The sequence below is a fragment of the Sciurus vulgaris genome (assembly GCF_902686455.1).
Source record: "Sciurus vulgaris genome assembly, chromosome: 6".
Classification (NCBI taxonomy): domain Eukaryota; kingdom Metazoa; phylum Chordata; class Mammalia; order Rodentia; family Sciuridae; genus Sciurus; species Sciurus vulgaris.
Window position 1 is genome coordinate 75,203,497 of NC_136466.1, and position 24,747 is coordinate 75,228,243.

General features: G+C 35.0%; 1 protein-coding gene across 3 annotated transcripts; it reads left to right on the forward strand.

Annotated features, from left to right (window-relative positions):
• The first annotated feature begins 1,330 nt into the window (after positions 1-1,330).
• On the forward strand, positions 1,331-19,332 carry STARD4 (StAR related lipid transfer domain containing 4). Of its 3 annotated transcripts, none has more exons than XM_079143540.1 (6): positions 1,331-1,476; positions 6,004-6,118; positions 7,095-7,144; positions 10,435-10,561; positions 11,577-11,691; positions 12,614-19,332. In XM_079143540.1, the coding sequence occupies exons 2-6, from the start codon at positions 6,014-6,016 to the stop codon at positions 12,841-12,843; spliced, it is 627 nt and encodes a 208-aa protein (XP_078999666.1). In that variant the 5' UTR covers positions 1,331-1,476; positions 6,004-6,013; the 3' UTR covers positions 12,844-19,332. The 3 variants fall into 3 exon arrangements, with proteins under 3 accessions (XP_078999666.1, XP_078999665.1, XP_078999667.1); XM_079143539.1 differs by having other exon boundaries at positions 1,378-1,532; XM_079143541.1 differs by having other exon boundaries at positions 1,402-1,426.
• Positions 19,333-24,747: the final 5,415 nt, after the last annotated feature.

The window sequence follows — 24,747 nt, forward strand, 5'->3', positions numbered from 1 at the left end:
GTTTTAAACATGTTTTACAGGATTCTCTGAGAAAATATACAGTTTCTGAGTAATGCTCCTAGAGCTGAATCCTAATGACAGGCAATTTTCTACTTTTCTGAAATGTTTATGAGGACTTGTTCCTCTCCACTATTAAAGCTTCAGGATAAGGTTAGGTATTTCATTTCTGGAAACTGTTGTTGTGCACAGGTATTTGACAAAGAACTATGAAACACAATATACACTTTGTAGGGATTAAGAGCCTCGGTTTTAGAGTCCAGCAGACTTTGATCAAATTTCAATTCAGCCACTCAGTAATCAAATAAACTGCCTTAACATCCACGTCTGGGGATTTTCATATGTAAAATACATCTACTTTAGGGGCTGTTAAGTGGATTTGGTGAGATGCAAAATATGTAAAATTTAATACAAAATACTTTCCCTTAACTATCTCAAATTATCTATCCATACAAGGACCACAATAATTGGCTAATAATAACTAGCAAGTCAAGGGACCTTTAAAACACACAAAGAACTTTTCCATTATCATCTCACATGCAATCATAAAACAAATGATTATTCCTTTTGTATGTAAATAATAAAGATAAATTTGACCAGAATTGCCAAGAATCCCAGTAGATAGGTGACTTCGCAGCCATTGAAGACAAATTACTCGCGTTCCAGTAGATGAAAATCAGAACACTTTGTGAGGTTGCTAAATTCACCTATCACCTTCTTCCTCTTTACTTTCAAAAGTTTTCCGCTGAATTCTCTTATCTGAAGGCAATAAAAACGTTTCACTAAAGATCAAGTCACTGTGTCTGTGACTGTTTTACTTCCCAGCGCTTTTAACACTTCAGTCAGCCTAGGTAGGAGGCAGAAGGGCGGGTCATCCTCGGCTTAGGCACATCCTCGGCCAGGGCACGTTCAGGACTTTTGGTCCTGTAGGTGTAATGCAGTGGATTCTAGGATCTTCACAACAGAGAACCTGGATCAGGCTTATTTCCCGCTGTCATTCTTCACTCGGCCTTGCGTTCATTATTTCTCCCCGCAGATTGACCGCCTTGCCAAGTTCTTTGGCAATTAATTGGCCCCCCGTAAACATCTAAGCCCACAGTCAACCCAGACACTCTAGGAACTCTGGCAAGGCTCGGGCCAGCCCATACCCACGCGAAATCATTCCATTTCCCGGTGACCAATCAGCGCTCCACACGCTGCCGCGCCAGCCAATCCTAGCAAACACACACCGTTCCTGCCAAGTCCCACTAGTCCCCTGCGCACCTAGGTCCGAGCGGGGGGCGGGGCTGGGGGAGCGTCCCGCCTTGCCCCGAGGAGCTCGATCCTTCCAATTGGCTGCGACTGGCAGGGACTTGATTCCCATTGGCTGCGGCCAGTCGCGCCTCGGCTGGGAAACTGAGAGGATCAGGACTTTGTGCTCCAGGAGGCGGTGAGTCCAGCGTTTACCTGGAGCGCCAGAGCTGCACCTTAGAACCTCAGGTGTTGTTGGGGAGAGGGACGGATCTGCGGCGGGAGTGGAGCGGCCGGAGGGAAAGGTGACTGGCGCGTCCGGGGCGTCTTACCTAGTGCGTCTTCTTGGAGCTGTGTCTGGAAATGGGGTGAGGGAGGCCGTGGTGGAGGTCGGGAATGGGGGAGCCCGCGGTGCCGGTGGATGTGGCTCTCACCGGTGAGAGGAAAAACAGGACCAGGGAGGGGAAAGGGAGAGCTGCTCTGTACCGTCCGCTAGGTAAAGGATTTGACGCCAAGGCCTCAGTTTCCTCATCTGTTAAATGGGGGAGGGGCGGCAGCGATCCCGCTTCTCCGGCCCTGGTGGAGGTTTTATTGAAGTCATGTCTGTGAAGGGCACTGCGCTTCCTGGTTCTTTGTAAATGCACAGATGGCGCAGGGTCCGTCCCCTCCCATCAAGCTCAGGAAGATGATTTCCCCGGTGCTTACTATTTTCTAGGTCTGGTGCTGTAGGTATTAACTCATGTAATTCCTCAAAAAATAACTGTTACTATTTTTATTTTCCTTATACACTTGAGAAAGATTACCCGAGATTTTGGGGTGTGGGAGCCAGGATAAAATTTGACAAAATCATTGAGGGTTCAGGTTTTTTCATGTTCAATCTCTTCCAGCCGGTGATCAGCTTCCAGCATTTTTTGAAGATAGACCTTTAGACTCTGAAGTCAGACACCCTGGGTTGGAATCTTGGCTCCTTCACTTGTTCAGCTGTATGATCTTAGACAAGTGACTTAACCTCCCTGTTGCTGTTTTCCCTTTCTGTAAAATAGAAATAATGACAGGATGGACCCAAGGCTGTTTATGAAGATTAAATGAAATGTAGTATAAAACAACCAGAAAAATTAAACAGCAAATGATCAGTAAATGTTAGCAATTACTGTTTTAAGTAAAGGATTAGAACCTTAGGGACATAAACGAACCTGCACTCAAAACTAAAACTATAATATCATGAGAGTTTAAATGGATTTAAGTGGTAAGTGTTGTAAAAAGTCTCAAATTGTAAAGCTGATAAATTAAGGTGAGCCCTTGAAACAAAGGATCATTAGTCTCACTGCAGAAGTACACTTCCATGTTGCACTTCCATGTTTAGTGAGTTCCTGCAAGGGCCAGTTTCAAAAGTGAGAAACTAGGACACTCAGTTTGAAAAGCTAAATTACCAGATCAAGATTGATTGGAAAGCAAGCATATGCTGAAACTTATAAGTTAGAAAATATAATTTAGGTCACAAGATCTTGCTTTGCACAACTCCTTGGGGAAAGTCTGGCATATTAACTTGAAGTTATTCACAGTTGTATAAACCATATTAATCAAGTAATGAAATGTAAAATAATTCTATTCTTTAACAAGTATATTCTAACCTAATCATGCTGCATAAGTACAAATGGATCTTTATGGCATTTACTTTTTATTCGAGGTTAAAGTGTTTTATTGTTTCATATTCAGAAGGAAACCTACAGCCATTTCACTGTGACACATATTGGATAATAATTGGAGTTGGATTGGTTAAGACTGAAGTGATAATGGATGGCCTCAAGAACATTTTTAACTTAAGAAGGCATCTTTTCACTATAACAGCATATTCTGTTACCACTAATGATCACTCAAAAACATGGACACAGTAAACATAAAGGAAAAGGTTAATTTAAGGACAAAATGTGGAGATGGACATTACTCAACACTTGTGCATAGGACTGCCAAGAATATATAATCTTATATGGAGTTGTTAGATTCTGATAAGGTTAAGTGTTGCCTATTCTGTTTGACATGTGTTACAGTTGGAGAATTTCCTGGTATATGGTCAAGAAATAGAATAAAAGATTGAGATAGTAAGAGGAAATTCAGAGGCTCTATTGTATCAGGAGAGAACCAAAACTTTGATAGTACCAGTACCACTCACTGTCCTTGGTGTTCAACATTTTGAGAAATGCGCAGTTATGTCTGTTCACACAGAGATAGGTTTAGACAGTAATCTTTATTCCACTTTGAACTGAATCTTGATGAAAATAAATCCATGCAAAAATTAACAGCCTGTTAAAATTAACAGCCTGAACTAAAAAGAAAGCTTCCTGATTTTATAGTTACTTTATTGTCTTTATACATCCTACTTTATCATCTTTTTAAGAAACTATAAGAAGTTTTTTATGCTTTAGTTTATTTGTTGTTATTGCTGTTAATGTTTATTTAAAGGGTGGGATAAGTCAACTTTGAGAGCAAATATACTAAATTCTTAGTAAATATGTAGTAGTAGACCACTCTGAAAATTGGTATGTTTTCATTGTGGTCATGAGAATTTGTTATTCAGAAGCTTGATGATGGTTAGTATAAATGGGCACACTTTAGATATCTTGAGGATCTTGAGGTCTTTCTTAAATAAAATTAGTAGCTCATTCTCTGTACATTTTCCCCTTTTTTATTCACTGGGTTCCTAACTGAATGCTAGACATAGAAATATAACAAGTTACATTTCCTGCCCCCAAATATTTTACAAGTAAATGAGAAAAGATAGTGCATAATTATAGTACAGAGTTGCAGTGAGAAAACTTTGGAGGGGGAGTTGAATCTTTAGGGGAGTCCAGGAATAATTACTAAGACAAGCACTTTAAAGTTTCAGATTCTCATTTTTCTCATTAGCTTTTATTGCTTGCTTTTTCTGTGCTGAATCTGCACAGGTATATTTGCTTATGATAATTTCTGTTTCACCTTTGATTTCTATCAAGGAGTTTTGAAAAAATACTCTTATCTGCCAACCGCAGGAACCTGACAGGTGACCTTTGGGTTTAAAGAATGTTGTTTTATCATAATGATCACAGTAATAGATTAATTTCTCTTACATGTTCTCTCTAGGTGCTCTAAGAACTTGTGCTTGTTTGATATATCCCTCAATAAAGTCATTGTACTGACTGTCAAGTTGTCAGTCTCTTGAGTGGAGATGGAATATATTCCTGATCGTTCACTATTAAAATGAACTCACCTACTTTCTATATATCATAGGATCTATACGTATTATACATTTTATATAATTTAAATGGATCCTAAATTCTGGATTCTTAAATTTTCTATATGTACTTTCTCATATTTCTGTATAATTTTTGAATTTACCAGTTTTAATGCCTATACACTTTTTGATTTTTTTCAGTCACCTTTGGTTTTCAGATGAGTGGTTCTCAACCCTGGCTGGATGACAGAATAATCAGTGAAACTTTTAAAAGACCTAGATTTCTGTGGCCTAACCCAGAATAGATCCACTGAATCAGACTACTTGGCAGTGAGCCCTGAAATCTAATATGTGAAAACGCAACAACTACTACAGAATATTAACAAAGGTGGATCTCATGGTTGCAGCATCTATAGTTGAATATTGCAGCCTTATTCCCTAGAGGTTTGAGGCTTTAGATTTTTTATTTAGATCTCTTCTTGGTGTCCATTTTAGTAATTTGATGATTCTGTGATGGATAGCTTTCCTCCAAACGTTCTGTCCTTTAGTCTTTTACTAGAATGAGAAGAATAGAGATAAAATAGGGTAAAATAGGAATTATACTAAGATATCAATGCTCTGGCACCAAAAGAAGACAAAGTAAGACCAAATCTTGTTTTGAAGGAAAAATACTTCAATAATATCTTTAGGGTCTATTAATAGTATGCCACACAGCATTGTGGGTGTGTAGGGGGTATAGTGATGAACATGACAGACAAGGATCCCTCCTGCGTGAGTTGGGTGTGAAGTGGTCAAAAAGTAGAAAATATACCTATAAATAAACAAATTCACTTCAGATAATGATAGGCACTATGAAGAAAATAAAAAATGTATAATAGTAACTTGTAGAAGGCTATATTAAGGACAGGAGGTTTAAACTGAAGTTGTTGTTAATAGTCATGCCATCTAGGCAGAGAAATAGAGACACAAAGTTAGTGATAAGCTTAGCCTGTTTGAAGGACGCAAAGAAAATCCCAGGGTATGGTGGTGTGAATAGGAATCTCTTTATTAGTATTAAGGTTGATTTCAAGCTTTTGACTTGAGAACCCTGAGCTCAATTACCATTTTAATAGTAAATTGTTAAGATGAGGAAGACTGACACCAATTTAGATGTCCCTCAGGATTGAAGGACCAAGTAGGCTTCTAGATCTGGGATTTTAGAACTCACTGGAGAGATGAGGAATAGAGGTAAATTATTGGGTATAAGCAGCACATAGATAAGAGAGATAATGTCCTCTCTTGGCTCCCTCCATCTTTTATTTAATTTTTTTTTCCTGTGGGAAGTTTTAATAACTGTCAGAAAAGTGTGATTTTCGTTCCTGGCTTTGGGTTACTCATCTTGAGAGCTTTTCCAAAAAAACCTATGCCTGGTCCTACTCTCAGAGATTTTGATTAGCTCATCTGGGGTGGGGTCTGGGTATAGGTATCTTTTATAGCTCTTCCTAGAGAATCTATTATGAAGCCAAATTTGCAACCTACTGGCATCAAACTGCAGGATTTACTGATGTTAATCTTGATCTCTGTGACAGAAAGAAAAATATGGAAGGCCTGCCTGATGTTGGTTCTTTTTCAAGTAGACTAAAAAACACTCTTATCCAGTATCATAACATTGAAGATGACAAGTGGCGAGTTGCAAAAAAAACGGTAAATTAATCCAGTTACTTCTTATATTTGGGGTATATCCAGTGATTTGGTTGATGACTTTCAAAATGATACAAAAAATTATGGATAAAAGACCGTATTTGAAAAGGATGTTTAAGACAGATAATTATTTAAAAGAGGGTTTGTGGGTCCTTTTACAAAGAAAGAAGCATCAGTAGTAATCCTATACTGCTTTTAACTCTTTAGGTATTAGACATGGGAGCAGGTTCATGGCAACCAGGGTCTAAAAGAATAGCTTTCTGAATCAACATATGAAATTATCATTATTAATTTAAGTATATAGTAATTGATAGCTTGAAATAGTTTCAGAGGTATCAACAAGCCTTCCAGAATGTTCAGTTAGTATTCCTCCTTACTATTATAACTTGCCCAGAATATGACATGGCTGAGTGCACTCGGAACCAAGCCTAGAAGTCAAGACTTTTATAGGCCTGGTTATCCTGTGCTCTAGTTGTTTTGATGTTCAAAATTACTTGAGAATTGATTGGAAAAAAAATGTGGTAACTAATTCAAAATAGCAGAGTCATAAATGTGAATTAAGTTTTTAAAAGTTGTGAACAATTTAGAATAAAATATTTAATGTTTCTCTTTCTCATGTTATAGTCTGAATGTATCAGTAATAAATAGCTAGAAAATAGATAAATAGATAATAGTAAATATAGACAAGATTGAAATGAGGCAAATAGTAATGGCCACTAGGATAGGACCATCACTGAGTCTTCCAGTGTTTGAGTATTAGTAAGCCACTAAAAACTCTTTCTTGAAGATCTGTCATTTTAAATACAGTGTGATACAGAATAAATTCAAATATGGATCATTTTATGGCATAGATAACTTTTATGCATCTCTGAAAATTTTCTTAAGATTTTTTTCTTTTTTAATATAAATTCAAGTGCTCTTAAATTTCATTCCAGTGTTCCATCTATGTAATTATCACAGTATGTTTTTATATTTCTAGAAAGATGTAACAGTTTGGAGAAAACCTTCGGAAGAATTTAATGGGTATCTGTAAGTAAATTTTGTAGTTTTGTGTAATTCTTAAGATATTGCTAAACTTCACGTGTATACCTTGTCACTAAATGATCATTGCTACCAAAATTTGGCTTTTGCTTTAAAAATTGTAAACTTACTGAAAACTATAAGTTGGTTTCTTATGATTGACAGCCTCAAAGATGTCTATATTCTTTGTGGACTGAATTGATGGTGAGGAAGTCATAAATAATATCAAATGGCTGATAAAATCTTACTTTCTTAGCCTAGGGTATATGACTCATGACTGTCACATGCTGTATTCTAAGATTTTATCTTGAAGAAATCATCACCAAGATAATAGTGATTTAAATATTTGCTGTTTTATCATAACATTATTTAGACTATTAAAAAATGAAGCAACCTGAAAAACCAATAGTAGGAGAATGATTAAATTATGAAACCTCTGTGATAGAATATCATTTCGTTTTTAAAATGATCTTTTCAAATTTTTAATAGCATAAGAAAATGCTTACAATACAAAGTGAATAAAGCAGAAGTGGTATGCAGCATAATGATGAGCTTATTTTAAATGTTTTTGTTATTAAAATGTTTTTCTTGAGACCAAATATTCCCCTCTCCATAGTAGTATTATGAAGATTTGCTTCCCTTTCTTGGTCTTTGTTTATAGTTGAACTATGTTTATAGGTAAGAAAAATAAGAAAAATATATTGTTTTTTGTAGCCTGTGGAATAGTTGCTTTGTATAACTGAAGTAGAATGTTCCCATCCTTAGGACTCAGCCCTTTAATAAAAATGAAGTTGCTGGCTCCACTTACTATATACAGAATATTTGGAAGTGTAATACCATAAATAATGTTTCCAAAAAGATGAGTGGTACAGTATGTATGACACAAGGACTAGATAAGTAGAGTTTGGGTATTGTAAGCAAGTATACAAAATGCCAGGGGAGCACTGTGCTTGGAGATTTGGAAGGACCTCATGGAGGAGCTAATATCTGAGTTGAGACTTAAAGGAATAGTGGATGTTTCTTAAGCAGTGAAGAACTGATTGAAATTCTAGTCAGAGGGAATTGCATCTATTGCTTAAAAACAGAAGAGAGACACTTTTAAAGAATTTTATTTAGGGATATGTTTGTATAGCCAGATCATATAGCATAGCTGTCAGGAAAACTTGTGTCTATAAAGGTTTTGAATTCTAAATTAAGGAATTCCCTATCACTTGCTCTCTGCCCAACCCCACTCTTTGCTCCTTAGGTGAATTTACTCCAATAATATTGTGAACATGGAGAATTTAAGAAGAGGGGAATCCGTGACTAGGAGTTCCTCTTAGATCGTATACAAAAATTTCCTAATAATATATAATTTCCTAGGAAGAGACATGACTTTTTTCAGATTCTTAAAAGGATGTGTTATCGGGAGAGGTAGAATCTGAACATGTGTGAGTTGGACCCAGAATACCCAAACTAAGGCAGTAGTAGCAGCAAGCTTAAAAAAGAGCAAGTGACTGTGAAAGAGATTTAATGTTGGTAGTGGTGGTCCTGGTGGTGATGGTGATGGTGTTGATAACTAACGTGTTGAGAGCCAGATAATGTTCTAAGTACTTTATATGTGGGAAACAATTTTGATAAAATCAAGTTGATTGATTAGTTCTGGCTATGGAATAGACTTTAAAGAAAAGGAGAGACAGAGTTGAATTCCGTATTTCTAATTTGTGTGACTGGATTGTTATGTGTTTATTCCCCATCCCAGCCTACCCCAAGTTAGAGAATACAAGAGGGAAGAGCAAATTTAGAATGAGGCAGATGAGTTTGGCTTGAGATATTTATAAAATGAGGAAACAGCTTCAGGTGCTTAAAAAAAAAAGTTACTGATAGAGTTGAAACCAGACTATCTCATATTTCATCTCCCGTGTTTCTTCCCCAGAGCTAGCTATTATCTTGAATGTGTGCATTATTCCTACTTCATACCTTGACCATACATTCATATATCCATAAACAATAAAAAAACCTTACCTGATATGTTTTTTATATTCAGGTATTTGTATTTTATTAGTAATCTGCCTTGTTTCATTCAATATTATTTTCTCAATATTTCACCATATTATTACATGTAGATCTGTTCTTTTATCTCTATATGAATATATTACAATATGTTTATCTGTGTTTATAAATTTGTCTATTGATTGATGTTTTAGATAATTGTCGATTCTGGGTTCATGTTTCCTTACACAGTGATTTTCTCTGGGTCTTAGGGATGAACACCTTCCAACTTTACTAGAAGTTGCCAAATTGTTCCTCAAGTAACAGTTTAGGAGTTCTCATCCTCCGCCTTTCAACACTTGTAACATTTTTAATCTCTTAGTCTGAGGGGTATAAATGAATATGTATTTGATTACTAGTGAAGTTGGGCATCTTTTATGTATTTATTAGTATTTCAGGCCAATTTTAATATGCCCTTTTCATCTTGTCTTTGGATTTTCTTTGTTCTCACTGATTTATAGGAATTAGTACTATGTCCTCTATAATAGTTGTGTGTATTTTCATATGTATTGCAGGAATCTTCTCCCAGCGTATGAGTAGTTAAAAAATTATTTTTTATGTGTGGTGTACACATTTAAAATTGTAACTGACCTTTTGTATTACTTGTACTTTTGTGTGTCTTGTATGTTCAAGAAATACCCTGTATTCTGAAGTCACAAAGAGTGTCTCATGTATGTTTTTCTTTAAGCTTTACATTTTACACAGACATATTTAATCCATCTAGAATTAATCATTTTGAATGGTGTGAAGTGTGAATCCTGATTTTATTTTCTTCACGAAGATTCCTATTAAATCTGAACATTGCTTATGGAATAGTAACTTTTCCCCCAGTGATGTGTACTGTCACCTTTGAAATATGTCAAGTTTCCATGTATTCATGAGCCAGTTCTTCAGTATTCACTGCCCTATTTTTCTGTACCTTTTCATTAAAAAAATTGTAAAATTTAGGGTAAAAATATGCACAGACTGATATGTTTGAGGATAACTGAGGAAAGAGTAATATACAAATTAAATGGAAGTATTATAGTGTTCCATGGACTGGTTTTGGCTATACTATAACATGAAAGGACTAATTAGATATGAGGACAAAGGGTATATTTTAATATATAATTGTTAGAACTTAATTTATCACAAAAGTTGTGGCTATTTACTCCTTTCTAAAAAACTTTCATTAATTTTACTCTTACTTTCAGTGTTAGTGCTGAACTGTGAGGGCATCTTGAAATTTTTCATTCTAATTGCATTTACCTTTAATTTTCTTTCTCCAGCTATAAAGCTCAAGGTATTATAGATGACATTGTCAATAGTGTAATAGACCATATCCGCCCAGGGCCGTGTCGCTTGGATTGGGATCGTTTAATGACTTCATTGGATATTTTGGAACACTTTGAAGAGGTGCTTGTTTAGAATCATTACTTCAGAGTTTGTGTGTGTGTGTGTGTGTAAGAGAAAGAAAGAGAAAAAGGGAGAGTGCTACCATGAACATGCATGTGAGCATGAGCATTTGTACACACTTATATTCATGTTCATTGTATCCATTGCTTTGAGAATAGGAGTGCTGGCAAAGATTACAGGGGAATCATGTACTACCTCTTACAAAAGTTGACTTTCCTCATATTAATTAAGGAGTATTAGACCTAAGTGTTTTCCACAGTAGTTCCACCCTTCTTTTTTTTTTTTTTTTTTTTTTTGCAGTGCTGGGGATTTGAACCCAGGGCCTTGTGCTTGTGAGGCAAGCACTCTACCAACTGAGCTATATCCCCAGCCCACCCTTGCTTCTTAAGAAAATCTTCAACATCCTGAATTGTAAAACTTTAGTTAAGGTTCAAAAATCTAAAATTCTAAAAACAACACAATCATATTTAGGTGTGTAGGTAAATGTGTATTGATTTTTCATTAATCCTAAGTCAAAATCAAAGACCAAGGTAAAAATTCTACCTTAAGTTTTAGAGAACTATGTAGTCAAAACAACTTGTTCTGTTTCTACTTTTATTAATTCATTTCTTAACATGTTTAAGTTTTTAAATTAAAACTGTAATATTATAGTTTAAGTACTTGTAGGTTTTTATCTTCAATAGTCTAATAAAACATTCTATATCCCTAATTCCTAATTAAGAATTTAATTCCCTAATTAATGGAATAAATTATTCCTCTCTAATTAAATAGAGATGTGGATACTGAATAACTTGTTCCTCTATATATGTTGAGTATATATTTTATTCCTGTCTGTACAAGAGTAGTGAGTTTTAGAATAGAGATCGGGATCTATTAGAGTCACTCTAAGAATCACTTAGTAGTAAAACATTTTAAATGAATACTAGTTTTTTATTAAAGGTTGCTTTATGATGTACGTGTCTATGTGTGTATTTCCTGTGGTAGTAACACCTGTCTTATCTTTCTTCTTTTTCAGAATTGCTGTGTGATGCGTTATACTACTGCTGGTCAGCTCTGGAATATAATTTCCCCAAGAGAGTTTGTTGATTTCTCTTACACTGTGGGCTATAAAGAAGGACTTTTATCCTGTGGTAATAATCTCAAAATTCTGTACTTTCTTTAGTTTGGTTTATATATATGAGTTTTCTAGACTGGAATTTTTTTCTTTCTCTATGAAGGTATATTTTCAGCCCTTATAGTTAATATTAACATTTAATTTTTTTTTTTTTTTTTCAGATTCTAAACCTTAGTGAGTATAATAATAACTTAAGGGTTTTAAAATCTTTCTTATAGGATTTTGTTCCCAATTATATGGTATCCTTTAGGGCAGAAGTATCAGAAATGAATCACATGGGATTGCCTTGGAGAAAGGAATCCAGTAAATGGATTTCCTTCTAAGCCTCTCTCAGAGAACATCTTGATATGTACACACACGCACTCATACACACACGAAACAGACTTGACATATGTTAGAATATTTTTCCTTCCTTGAACTATATTGTATTTTCCTTTTTATGATTTAAAATATTGATACTGGAAGGCTCCTGTTTTCTAAAACATATAGGTAAGTTAATATTTTTTATCTATAGTATAGACTTGAGTTTACAATTGTAGGCAATCATCTACTTGTTTATTCTTAACCAGCCAGTATCAAAGGTAGATATAGTAGAGCCTGTGGGAGATAGTTTGGTACCATAGATTTGATTATGGGTACCCCGAAGCTTGACTGCCACAGCCAAGATTTGAAGTTTGCAAGGAATTACCAAGATGACCTGATGTCATCTATTTTGAAGGGATTAGAACATTCCCTATTACCTATCTACCCAATCCCTTGACAGAATTCTCCTTAGTAATTACCTTTTTCATTCTGTCATGGTCATTCTTGGGGTTTAATTTCCATCTACATAGATAAGAAGAAAAATATTTAAACAAGTTTTATAATATTTTTAAATGAAGGTTTTAGACACATGCAGTCATTGCTATTCATAGTTTTATTTTAAAATTGCCTTGTAGGAATAAGTCTTGATTGGAGTGAAAAGAGACCTGAATTTGTTCGTGGATATAATCATCCCTGTGGTTGGTTTTGTGTTCCACTCAAAGACAATCCAAACCAGAGTCTTTTGACAGGCTATATTCAGACAGATCTATGTGGAATGATTCCTCAGTCTGCAGTGGATACGGCCATGGCAAGCACCTTAACCAACTTCTACAGTGATTTACGGAAAGCCTTACAAAAGGCATAATATGTTCAAACCTGCTGTACTGTGATCACTGACTCAGCTCTTTCCATCAGCTGCAAGGCCTCTAAAGATCGTCAGTTTCTCTCTTCTGCAGAACCTATAGAAACATTTGGGATGTTTTTGGTTTAGTAGCATAATGTTTTATTTTATTCCTAAAGTAAATTGCTATGTAAAAGAGCATTTATTATTATTATATTTTCATTTGTTCATTGTTTGATATGGCAGTGTATCTAGGAATGGAGAGTGTAACAGAAATACACAAAGAAGTAGGTACGGTCCTTTGGCCTAGGCTATTCACAGAAATTGAATAGTGCCTCAGTATGAATATTTTGGTTGCTTGGAAATTAGATGAAGCACAAATTTCATATTTGCATACTATTTTAGAGCTTTATGAACATTTGTAGAATTTTAATTTTTTTGAAGGTTAATGTTAGTGCTTTTCTTTTGGTGTGTTCAATGAGTTTGCCAATGTCTTGAACAAAAGAAAGAAAGCCTTTCTTTATATTTTATATAGGTAGACTTCATCGTCAGTTGAACTTGCTCTACTTTAAGTATTAAAGAGACCAAAAGTGAGAAAAGAATAGATATCATAGTAACTATAGGTATAATTCAAGTACAATTTTGATATCTAGATAACATTCTTTTGTAATATCTTTAAAACATAATTGTGTCTTTGTATATATTTGTTTCGGGAGTATGAGAGCATTTATACATAAATATTATAGTGTAGAAAAACTGCCAAATATGTTCTGGGTATACTACACTGATTGAGCAGCAGTTTGGGTTGTATGAAATGTTTGGTGGTATCCAGTAATCAACAGAGTAATTTCTAGAAAGTCAGGATTAGTGAATGCACGTTTCAATTTTAAGAAGTATTATCCAAGCCAAAGCACTATGAGTTATAAATATTCATAACTGATATCATTTTAGTCTAAAACAAATGTATTTATAGACATTTCTTATCCTTCTATAATGGTTAGAATGAACTATAACAGTTTCTTTGTTTCTGTGGCCATCTTTTTGTTTGTTTGTTTGTTTTTTGGGTACTAGGGATTGAACTCAGAGGTCCTCGACCACTGAGCCACATCCCCAGCCCTATTTTGTATTTTATGTTTTTTAGAGACAGGGTCTCACTGAGTTGCTTAGTGCTTTGCTTTTGCTGAGGCTGGCTTTGAACTCTCGATCCTCCTTTCTCAGCCTCCTGAGTTGTTGGGATTACAGGTGTGCCCCACCACGCCCAACTGTGTGACTATCTTAAGTGAGCATTCTTTAATGATTTTTTATTTCAAACGATTCTTTGGCTTTTGAGCTATGTACCTAGTTTACTTTTAAAGTGAGAACCTGAACCCAACTCTCTTTGTCTTTGTGAATCTCTATGTATGTTTCTGTGTCTGTGCACGTTTTGAAATCTCAGTGCTCAGTGTCAGTTCTTAATGTGTTACTATTACTCTTTCTATTGTTTCATTTCTTTTTCCTTTTTGGGGGATGGGTGGGGGGAATAATATGGGAAAAAGTGAGCCCTGGAAATAATTACATACATGCAGGCCGCAAAAAAGCACAAAAGTATATAGTAGTTCAAGAGCACGAAGGCTTGATCTTTGTTTAACTTTAGAAATTTACAGGCAGCTACTAGGTGATATTTTCGATCTGCTGGGCTCCAGCTGTGTACTGCTTATTAAAAAACAGCTTATTGACTAATAAGTTGCATAATATACAGTTGTTTTAAGTCTATAATTGAATAATTTTTAAAAACATATTTATAGAATTATGCAGCTATCACGAGAATCCAGTTTTAGAACGTTTCCATCACCCCAAAAGATCCTTTTGTCAGTTGGCAGACTCACATCTAACCTAAGTTTATTGCAATTGCCAGTATAAAGAAGATGAGGAAAACAATTATAGTCTTTTTTGGTTTTGTTTATAAGAATATAGGTGTGTGTGATTTTAAACTCAGGAACCTTACGATAGTATATTAGATATGTTATCTCTAATGTCATCGTAATATAAAAATTTAATGTGGGATTGATATTAACACATAATTGACTATGCTGCTTCTATAGCAGTGCTATAAGATAGAAAAATAATGGAAGCCATGTATGTAATTTTAAAATTTTCTAGCAGTCACATTAAACATTTTTTAAAAAGATGAAAATAATTTTAGTAATATTTTATTTAGCTTGATATATCCAAAATATTGTTATTTCAACATGTAATCAATGTAAAAATTATTGAGATAGTTTGTATTCTTCTATACTAATTTCTTGAAATCTAGTAGTGTGTTTTGCTGATTTGGATCAGCTGTATTTTAAGTGCTCCTTAGCCACATGTCAGTGACTACTGTAACATTAATTATTCAGCACAGTTCAAAACTGTATTTATTCATTTGTTTTGTTGCAGGTGAAGTAGATTATTTCATGAAATTACATTCTCAAGTAGAAATCTTTTCTAGTCTCTACAGCCTTCAATACTTGCTAAATAGGATGTCTGAGCTTTAGAAATAAATTAATAATTGTCAGTAAAATTATTGACCCAAAATATTTTCCTTTAACATAATTTCTTTTAGCTTTCTCAACCCTAAAGATAAATTAACAGAGAAGCTAATGGAAATTGGGACTTAATCAGATTTCCATTAGCACCTATGTTGTATAATTACTAGTCCAGGGTACCTTCCATGCCTTTCTCTTTTTCTTTTTTCCTTTTGCAGTGTGAGAGATCAGATCAGGGCCTCATGCATGCTAGGCGAATGCTGTACTATTGAGCCACATCCTCAGTCCCCAGTTGATCTCATTTCATTTCTAGAAGTAGGGCATGATAGGATCAGAGCATAGAAGAAATATTAGATTCATTCAAAAACACAGAAAGTTGGAATTATAATTTTTTCATTATTGTGTTGTTTCCAAAGATTTTATATATGTAGCTGAATATTAAAATTCATCTTTTACAATTTAAGAAAAGCTATACTATATATTGATATTATTTTTAAAGTTTATAATTATTTTATGAAGCAGTTTATAAATCTAATAATAAGAACATTATTAGTATAAATGAAATGCATATTTATTTTTCAATTGCTATGAAATACATCAGAATAAAAACTTGTAGACACTTTTGTAATTGATCATTGATCTTGTCTGTGTAAGTTGCTTTGCCCTTAAATAATACTAAATATTTCATTTCTTATGTCCAGATTTCAAGTATGTAGCTTAATTTCATAAACAGTAAAAAGTAAACTATAGAAACCTGGAAAGTAAAGTTAACGTGATAATCTTCCACTAATGTCATATTAGCCATGATACTGCTGCTTCTTTAGTGCTGAATCTTTGCTGCTGTATCAGCTTTCCATTACTCTTATAGAATCCTGGAGGAAATTAACTTATAAAGATAAAAAGTTTATTTTGGCTCACAGTTCTGGAGCTTCCAGTCCAGAAGCAAGTGACTCCATGCCTTGGGCCTCTGGTAGGGTGGCACATCATTATGGAAGCATGTGTTACAGCAAACTTCTTACTTTATGAGCCATAAATGAAGAGAAAGAAAGATCAAGGTTTTCCCAGTCCCTTCCTTTCAAGGGCATGTTCCCAGTGACCTGTGGATCTTCCATTAGACACCACCTCCCACTAGTACCACCCTGGGACCAGTCCTTTAACACATGGGCCTTTTGGGAACATTCAACATCCAAACTATAGTAGTTATTATATACCTTGGATGAATTAATGTATTCTGCCCTCATTGCAATAACGTATGGTCAGGGTTTATCATGCATGAGTTCAAACAGTATACTAATTTGATTAGGAGTTATGGATAATTTCATTGGAATTGAAAATAGCTAGAAGTAGTTACGACACCCGTGGTTTATGTTATGAGAAAGGAATTAGGGATGCTGTGGGCAGTATGTAATGGGAAATATGATTATGAAGTAGCTTAAGCAAATGGAAAGTTATTTTCATTTAATAATTTAAAAATCTGATACTATCTGTATTCCCCCTCTGAATTTGTATGATGAAATCCTAACCCCCAAGATGATGGCTTTAGAAAGTAAGGCTTTGGGAAGCAACTAGGTTACCCTTATGAATGTATTTAGTGCCCTTATAAAAGAGGCCCAAGTGAGACTTCTCGCTCCTGCCATGTGAGGACACAGTGAAAAGACACTGAGGACGTTGGCCCTTGCTGGGTACCAAATCTCCAGGCACCTTGATCTTGAACATACTACAAAAATGCCAGAAATAAATTTGTTTACCAGTCACCTGGTGTGGTATTTATATTGCTGTAGCCCCTGGAATAGACTAAGACATCTGGGTATAGGCACCTGTCAGTGTTTCTTAGCTCAAGGTTGTCAGGACCAGTGTGTCCACAGTTTGTCTTGGTAATGATAAAGTAACTAATTAGCCCTGTATATTATATACATAGTCAAGATGAGAAGATGCAGGGGAAGGAAGGGCATCTGTCATCTTCATCTCTCATTTTTATTGGGAAAGCATAACATTTCCTAAAGCCTCCAGTAGCTTTTCTTTCTGGTGGTCTGGATCACGTGACTACATGTAACTCTTGTGATGAGAACGGTCATAAGGGTTCCCAGCCTCTGGGAGAAGCAGCTGACCATGACTGGAGAGCCAACCACACTATCACCTACTGGATCAGTTTTGGGAGGTATGTGTAAGGCTTCTTAAAATGTGTAGGAGAATGATGGACCCTTAACATGGAAATGAAAAAAAATAGTCATTTGTTTTCTTCAGAAAACATATTTTGAGCCCCTTCTAATGACAGATGCTACATGGCTGTTCCTCACTGATGTAATAAGGTGATGGATCTTCCTCTTGTTGTTTATTAATAATTGGTGTCATATGGCATTCAACATGAATGATCTGTGTTTCTATTATTGCCCTGGCTTGTTTTACTTTGGAGCAAAGAGTTCATATGGAAGGACTTTGTAGCTAGGCAGACAGAAAATGCTAAAAAATGAACTGTAAATGTATCCCAGGAGTTAACAGAGTGTGGATCTATGCTACTTGTATTATCAGTTATACGGGTGATTAGAGAAGTGCAGAATTCTGTGATAAAAATATGGAGGAAGCAGAGAGTTTATGTACCAAAATAGACTTCTATTCATTCATAATCTTTTCCAGAAGCTTTACCTTCCTATTTGTGTTTTGCTTTGGTGATATGTCTTAAGTCCAGGGCAGCTGACTTGACTTAAAGAAGGAAGTAGTCTTGAGGTTGCACAAAACCAGATTGAAGTAAAAATAAAGCAGGTTTCATATGTCAAAAACTGGTTTATTGATGGGAGATTATTTCCCTCATTCTCACAATTCAGAGGTTTTTGTTTAGGATAAACGTATCTTCTCAACAAAACCAAGATTTTGGACCTAATGGTGGTGAATATAGAAAAATGTAATTCTGAGTTTAATGTTCCTGAGAAGAAGAATTGAGGCTAGATTATTATGCATCTATCATAGTATGTATTGTAGAGATTATGCAAGAATGTGTATGATGTCATGACTTGTTGATGCAAATAGGTCTATAATATGACTACAAATTTGTAAGAAAAAGTAAACTAACACTAGAGAAGAATTTTTTGGAAAACATTATGGTAATTTTCTACTTCTCCATATTTTCAAATTTTTATAATGAAAAATCAGTTTTTATATGAATTGCTACCATGTTTCTCGTGAATTGACTTCCCAGTGGTGAGAGAATTGGATGAAGAAATTGTGTTTCTTCTCAGTCACTGCAAACTTATGTAAGCCATTACCTTTCTGGCTGTAATATCTCTTTAAATAAAATGAGTTCTGTTGGATTAAATAACTACTAATGTCCCTTTTTAATTATTTTATAATCTTACTCTAAAGAAAATATATATTTGAACACTCAGTGTTTAAAACAGACAAACTGTAGCCAGGCACAGTGATGCACACCAGGAGGCTGAGCAAGAGAACTGCAAGTTTGAGGCCAGCTTCAGTAACTTAGCAAAGTCCTCAGCATCTTAGTTAGACCCTGTCTCAATAAAAAGGACTGGGAATGTAACGCAGTGGTAAAGTTTCCCTAGGTTCTACCCCCAGTACAAAAAAGAAAAAAAAAGAAAAGAAAAAAACTTATGAAACTTAATATATAATTTTATCTGAGAGAATGGGAAAACACTCAAAAGAATAATTCAACTTCATATTTCAGATAAAAGGAAAATGTCCATTGTGTCTCTTGAATCATGGTAACATTTCAAATCACAGAATGCAAGGTTTTGGTGGGCTCTTAGATGATTTATTACCATACTGTACATGCAATTTGCTTTACACATTTCCCAGTAGCAATGTATAGGCTTTTGGCATGTTCTGACAGTCTGAATAAACTTACACAAAGTAACATTGGCCCTCACTTAAGTCAGTTTCTATAATTAATCTACTAACATCCACTTTCGCTGCCATCACATATTCTTTCTTCAAGTTCCTGGAAAACGCACCCCAACCCCCTTGCCAAATGAGCACATTTAATCATTGAACTGGATTTTCCAACCTAAATCTAAGAAGAAGCTATAGTGAGCTCTTGTGTCTACCCCAGGCTTTGGGCAACTGAGAGAGAGCCAATGACTGTTGTGTCCCATCTATACAAAGTAGGAGCTCTCTGATCAGTTACCACCATTGAAGAATATGGTAGCTCAACCAAAAGCAAATGGGCATGATTTTGATGAGATCTCTACAAACATCTTCTGTATTTACAGTTATGGCCAGACTTAATATATGTACCTAAAAACATTGTAATATATCTTTGTATTAAGGAGTCAATAGCACCATTTTGACAAGTTGTAAAAATGAAATGTTCACAGCTCCTTTTTCAGTGCTTTTTAAATAGCAGTTGGGAAGGTAGCCTATAATCTTAGCTGTGCACACTAAAACATTTCATAATTTGTCCTCCAAATTCTACAGGCTTTTGCTGTTGGCTAATGCTACTAGTGAAGTTTTAGGTTTCCTATATGTGATGGTATTTCATTAATCTAAGCCTCCATGCTGCTATGGAGTAGCTTATAGCCCTTTAGCTTTTGACAACCCAGTAGTACAAACATAACATCCAGGAAAGATCAGAAAAGACACCCCAGATAACGTCACATAAGCCTGAAAACCTCTTATAAGATGTTTTCCTTTCTCAGTGCCTGCTAACTTAGGTTTTCTGTATGTTAACTTATTAGTTTTTTTTTCCGTCATTCAGATAATAATCTTTGTCCCTATGTAGCCATTCACTAATCACATACATTATTAGAGATAAGCAAAGTCACAAGACAGCCAAAAGTATTCATACTGTAATCTGATTCCAGTTGGTATATATTTTTAAAAACAAGTTTCTTGAAGAGGAATGTAAAAATACTGCCTGCAATGAGTGATATGGAAAGGAACTTATGAAAGAATATGTAAATGGGATAAAAGAGATGGATGAAGAAGGAAGTAATTGACAGGACCAGCTTGTTTGAGGAAAGCTGTTCTGATAATTTTTTCATTGTCTGAGAGTTAGCTTTGTACAAATTGCCTTTTGCTGTCTAAACTTTCAGGTAGAATTCTATCTTAAATCTGATGGGAATTGAACTGTCCAGATCAGATAACCTAAAGGGCTGAAATGACGATAGCAGTGACCTTTAGCAAACTTGAGCAAGTAGGTGATTTTCTGGAGTGACAAGAGTTTTTAGAAATTGGAGTTTTGCAAAACTTAGGCAGATAATTGCTTTCACAATTTACTCTGCTTTATCAATGGAGACCTGGCCAATGCAGTTTATGCATTCAGTGGCTGAGTCTTTGCTTTAATGGATGACTTGTAAAAATGTCTTTGATGTGTTGGATGGTTTTCTGCTGGGAGGCATACCAGATGACAGATGTTCTGAAGAAAGTCTATACCTGTGTCTGCCCAGAAACAAGAAAGGAGCAAGGAATCTGTCTAATTCAACTTTGCACAAAATCTGAGGCTCTGCTGCAGATTTAGCAACACTGCCCTCTGGATTTCAGCCTTTTCCACCTAGAGTTGTTTCTTCACCACTTTGCCTTGCCTTTCCCCACTGCCTATGCTCAGGACAATCTTCAGTTGGACATGCCTCCTTTCTTTTTCCCTGTCTTCAGATATTCTTCTAGTCCTTCAAATCAGTCCATGTTCCCATGAAGCTTTCCTCCATCATTCCTAGCAAAAGAGAGCTTTTCCCTCTTTCCTAGAGGGCTACAACCTGTCCCGATTAAGCACAGACTATGTATATACTTGCCTTTGCTTTTCTACTAAAAGTCACTTTGGAGGGTAGCACTGGGTTTAATTCATTTTTTATTTCTCCATTGCATATAATAGTTTCTCAATGAAAATTTAACTGGGAAAATGGGTTCCTAGAATGGGCTACTTCTGAGAATCTTCAACATTAGCAGATCATTTCCTTAAAACATGCTTCAACGTTGGCCTACTATTTCCCTGAACTGTGTTGTTTGATTTCTAGGACAAAAACCAACCAAATATCTTATTTCTAAGATATTTAAGTCCATCAACAACTGCCTTCGAACTCTGATTGCTCAGTAGGAAGTAGGAAGATAAGAAGGTAGAGAAGTAGATTTTTTTTTGTCATCTTTCCTATACATGTATCAATCATGGAGAACTGGCGGATGATTCATATCTTTTGTTCCTGTGTTCTATATTATTGATTCCTGCAATAGTTTGAAGAAAACAGTATATAATTTAGAGTCATAATACAATTTTAGGTATTCCTAATAGTAGGCCGATAATGGGTTTTCTACTTTAATATCTAACTTAAATATCCTTTAGGCTACAGATGTTGAAAGTCAAACTGAAACACAAGAGTCATGAATGCCTAAATTTTTCTCAATATCTAGGTTACCTGCTTCCCTTAAGGCAGATATTTTAGAATGAATAATTTCTCTGTGACAGAAATAGATGAAGAAAAGGGCCCTTCTTGGATTTCTAAATATGTAAGAAAAGTAATGGAAAGCATTTACTCAAGACCTTCTCTTTTCAAAGAAATGAAATATAGAATACTCAGAAAAGCATGGGAATTGAAAAGTAGCTTTCTTACATAAAAGTTTTGGCCATTTGCCTATTCCCTGGGCTATTGATGAATAAGTCTTTATCATAGAATATCACATAATAAAGCATATTTTCTAAAAATTATTAATGGAAATTCAATTGATATAAGTTGCTTTTAGAATATTCTGAGAGATTCAGAATCAAAGAACTCTCATTTCTTAGCTCGTTAAGTAACAACTTCAGATTGGCTAAAATGTTCAAATGCTAGTATAGGGAACATATAATTATGTATTAAGGTATTTATATGATTTTTAAATATAAGGATCAAATTTCTAAAACATGCTCAAAGCACTAGAAATCTTAACTTCCACTCTCAGCCAACTCAATTCATACTACGAATTTTCTTTCTGGGCATTGATGCCATTTTGAATGAATTCTGTAGAGAAATTTCACTGTCTTGTGTCCATCAGTTGTTGCTGTGAGATTGTCTGTAACATCAAACAAAACTCACCTAAGTTCTGAAGACGCAAATGAAAATCAGGATCTTAAGCTAAGGGGGATGGGGAACTACAGAATAAAAGATTCCATTCCTAGAGGCCATCAAAAGCATGGGTATTGTGAAAAATCAGAGCCATCCATTTTTTAAAAATTTTTTTCTGTAAAGGATCAAATAGCCAAATAAACATTTTAGGCATTGTGGGTTGTATGGTCATTCTTGAAAATACTCAACTTTTCCCTGATAGTGTGAAAACAGCTACAAACCCGAGTTTGGATGTGTTGCAATGAAAATGACCTTTGAAACATTTGCTCTGTGAACCATAGTTTACCTGAAAACTCTTCTTTGGAGATTTAAATTTAATTCCTGGAGGAATTATGTGGAAATTGATTCTTTAAATGTATTTAAGTTTTTATATGTATATCTCAAATATGTAAGCTGTATTTCCATTAATAAAAGAGATAAAACAATGGTTGGCATTCAGACATCTAAGAGTATAAACACCAGCCCCTGGCTTTTATTAACAATCCCCTTTGCCTGTACTCTTAGTTCCCTGGGCACAAGGAGTTACTTCAACCAGAAGTCAGCTGTTCCCACTAACTGAACTCATAGGGCATTTAAAAAATCTGAGGGAAACAGCAACATCTGTTGGACATGCAATGAAGAACTATTATGTCATGTTGACCTAACTATTAATAAATGGACATGTTGGACATTTTTTTGGCTTACAGATAACTATGAAAATAATACTGAGATTAATGGTGCCATGAAGAGAAAAAAAATCATGAATATGCTATTTATAATCCATTCCATGGTATATGAACTATATTGTGGGCATGTGTTGAGGCCATTATGAGATGGTAGTTTTCAATTTATGGTCATACTTATTGTATACTTTACAAAACAGATGAACTATTATCCATGTATCAAGGAAAGAACAAAGAAAGGGCAAACCTAGTAAATTTTTATCATTTACAACTAATTGTTAGACTTAGGAGATAGCTTAAGGAAAACAATAGTTTTCAAAAAAAAATCTAATGTAAAGTCTATTGTATTTGAGTAGCTTGAAATAATCTTTTAAATGGAAAGTAAGGATTATTGTCTGACCAGAGATTAAATATCTGTCATTATTAACACAATGAATCACAGCAAAGATCAGATTAGACACAAATATTCCATATCTATGGATTTTCCAGGTCAATCTTCAAAATACACTGAAAATAACTATTTAGAAGGACAATGTGATTTTTAAGTCTTAGCCTTGTTTCGAGTTTCAAACTGACTTCTGGGCCAACAAGGACCCCATGTTTCTCCAGCTAGTCTGGGATGCTCCTGCCAGGGCTTTAGAGGGTCTCACAGCCCTAGACAATGAGCCTGTTGGCCTCAGGGATGGAATAAAACATTGATTTGGGTTTGGGGTAGCAAATTAAGACAAGTAAAGAGTCAATGACTGGTGGAATCATGTGCCATTATTGGTCAATGGTAATATACTAGTATTCAAACAAACTATCAAGTTTTCAATGAGAACATGGGAAGTGGCTTTCTTCCACTTGACTAATTTGGGCTCAACCAAGTAGGCTGCTTTGAATCTTCTCTGGAGAAACATCTAATTCTCGCAACCTTGTTAGTCTGATTTTCTGGCTTCTTTCTTGCTCTAAGTGCACCTCTGGACCAGATGATAGGGAACAGACTGAATCATGAAGGAGGCTAAAATTGTGTAATCAGACTGACTAGAGTATATCACAGATGAAAAATTTAATTTTAACCAGACATACATTAATCAAGTTTGTTATTGCGCCCCAAGATAAATTTAAAAATGATTGGAATGAACTATTATATGAACTCAGATAATATGCACAAAAAATAGCATAATAATAACAAAATCTTGCCCTTAAAAATTCAAAACTTCAGGAAGGAGTTATATTAAACTTGGTAACAATGTGGTTGTCTCTTCTTTCTTTTTTTCTGTTTGTCAAGGGGCTGAAAACTCACCCTGAATGTGTCAGGGAAATAAAAGAACTTAGAAATTTTTATAGAAAATTTTTGGGTACACTTCTATTTATCAAATGGTTATGAATATTATAATACCACTGTTGAAATTACATGTGCATGTTTTTTTCAAAAACATTGCAGATACACAGAGTGAAAATGTTAAGCAGTGTTTAATTGATAAATGCTCAAATTTAGCAATGACCCTGAACAGGAGCATTTCACTGCTGATCATTAAGGAAATTGGAATATGACCTAATAGGCAGTAATTACAAGGGTATTACAAATCCTATTACATAAATAAATGTCTGGAGACAACATCATCTCAAGTAGGCCTACATAACCAGACTGAATACTCTGCAGTGACAAATAAATTACATAATGGCGTTGTAATTATGTAATTGTCTCTGCTCTGTATATTGGTCAATTATATA

Coding starts and splice junctions, on each gene's coding strand:
- STARD4 (XM_079143540.1), top strand. CDS start 6,014: ATGGAAGGCCTGCCTGATGTTGGTTCTTTTTCAAGTAGACTAAAAAAC. Junction 6,119..7,094: donor GGCGAGTTGCAAAAAAAACG/GTAAATTAATCC, acceptor TTATATTTCTAG/AAAGATGTAACAGTTTGGAG. Junction 10,562..11,576: donor TTTTGGAACACTTTGAAGAG/GTGCTTGTTTAG, acceptor CTTCTTTTTCAG/AATTGCTGTGTGATGCGTTA.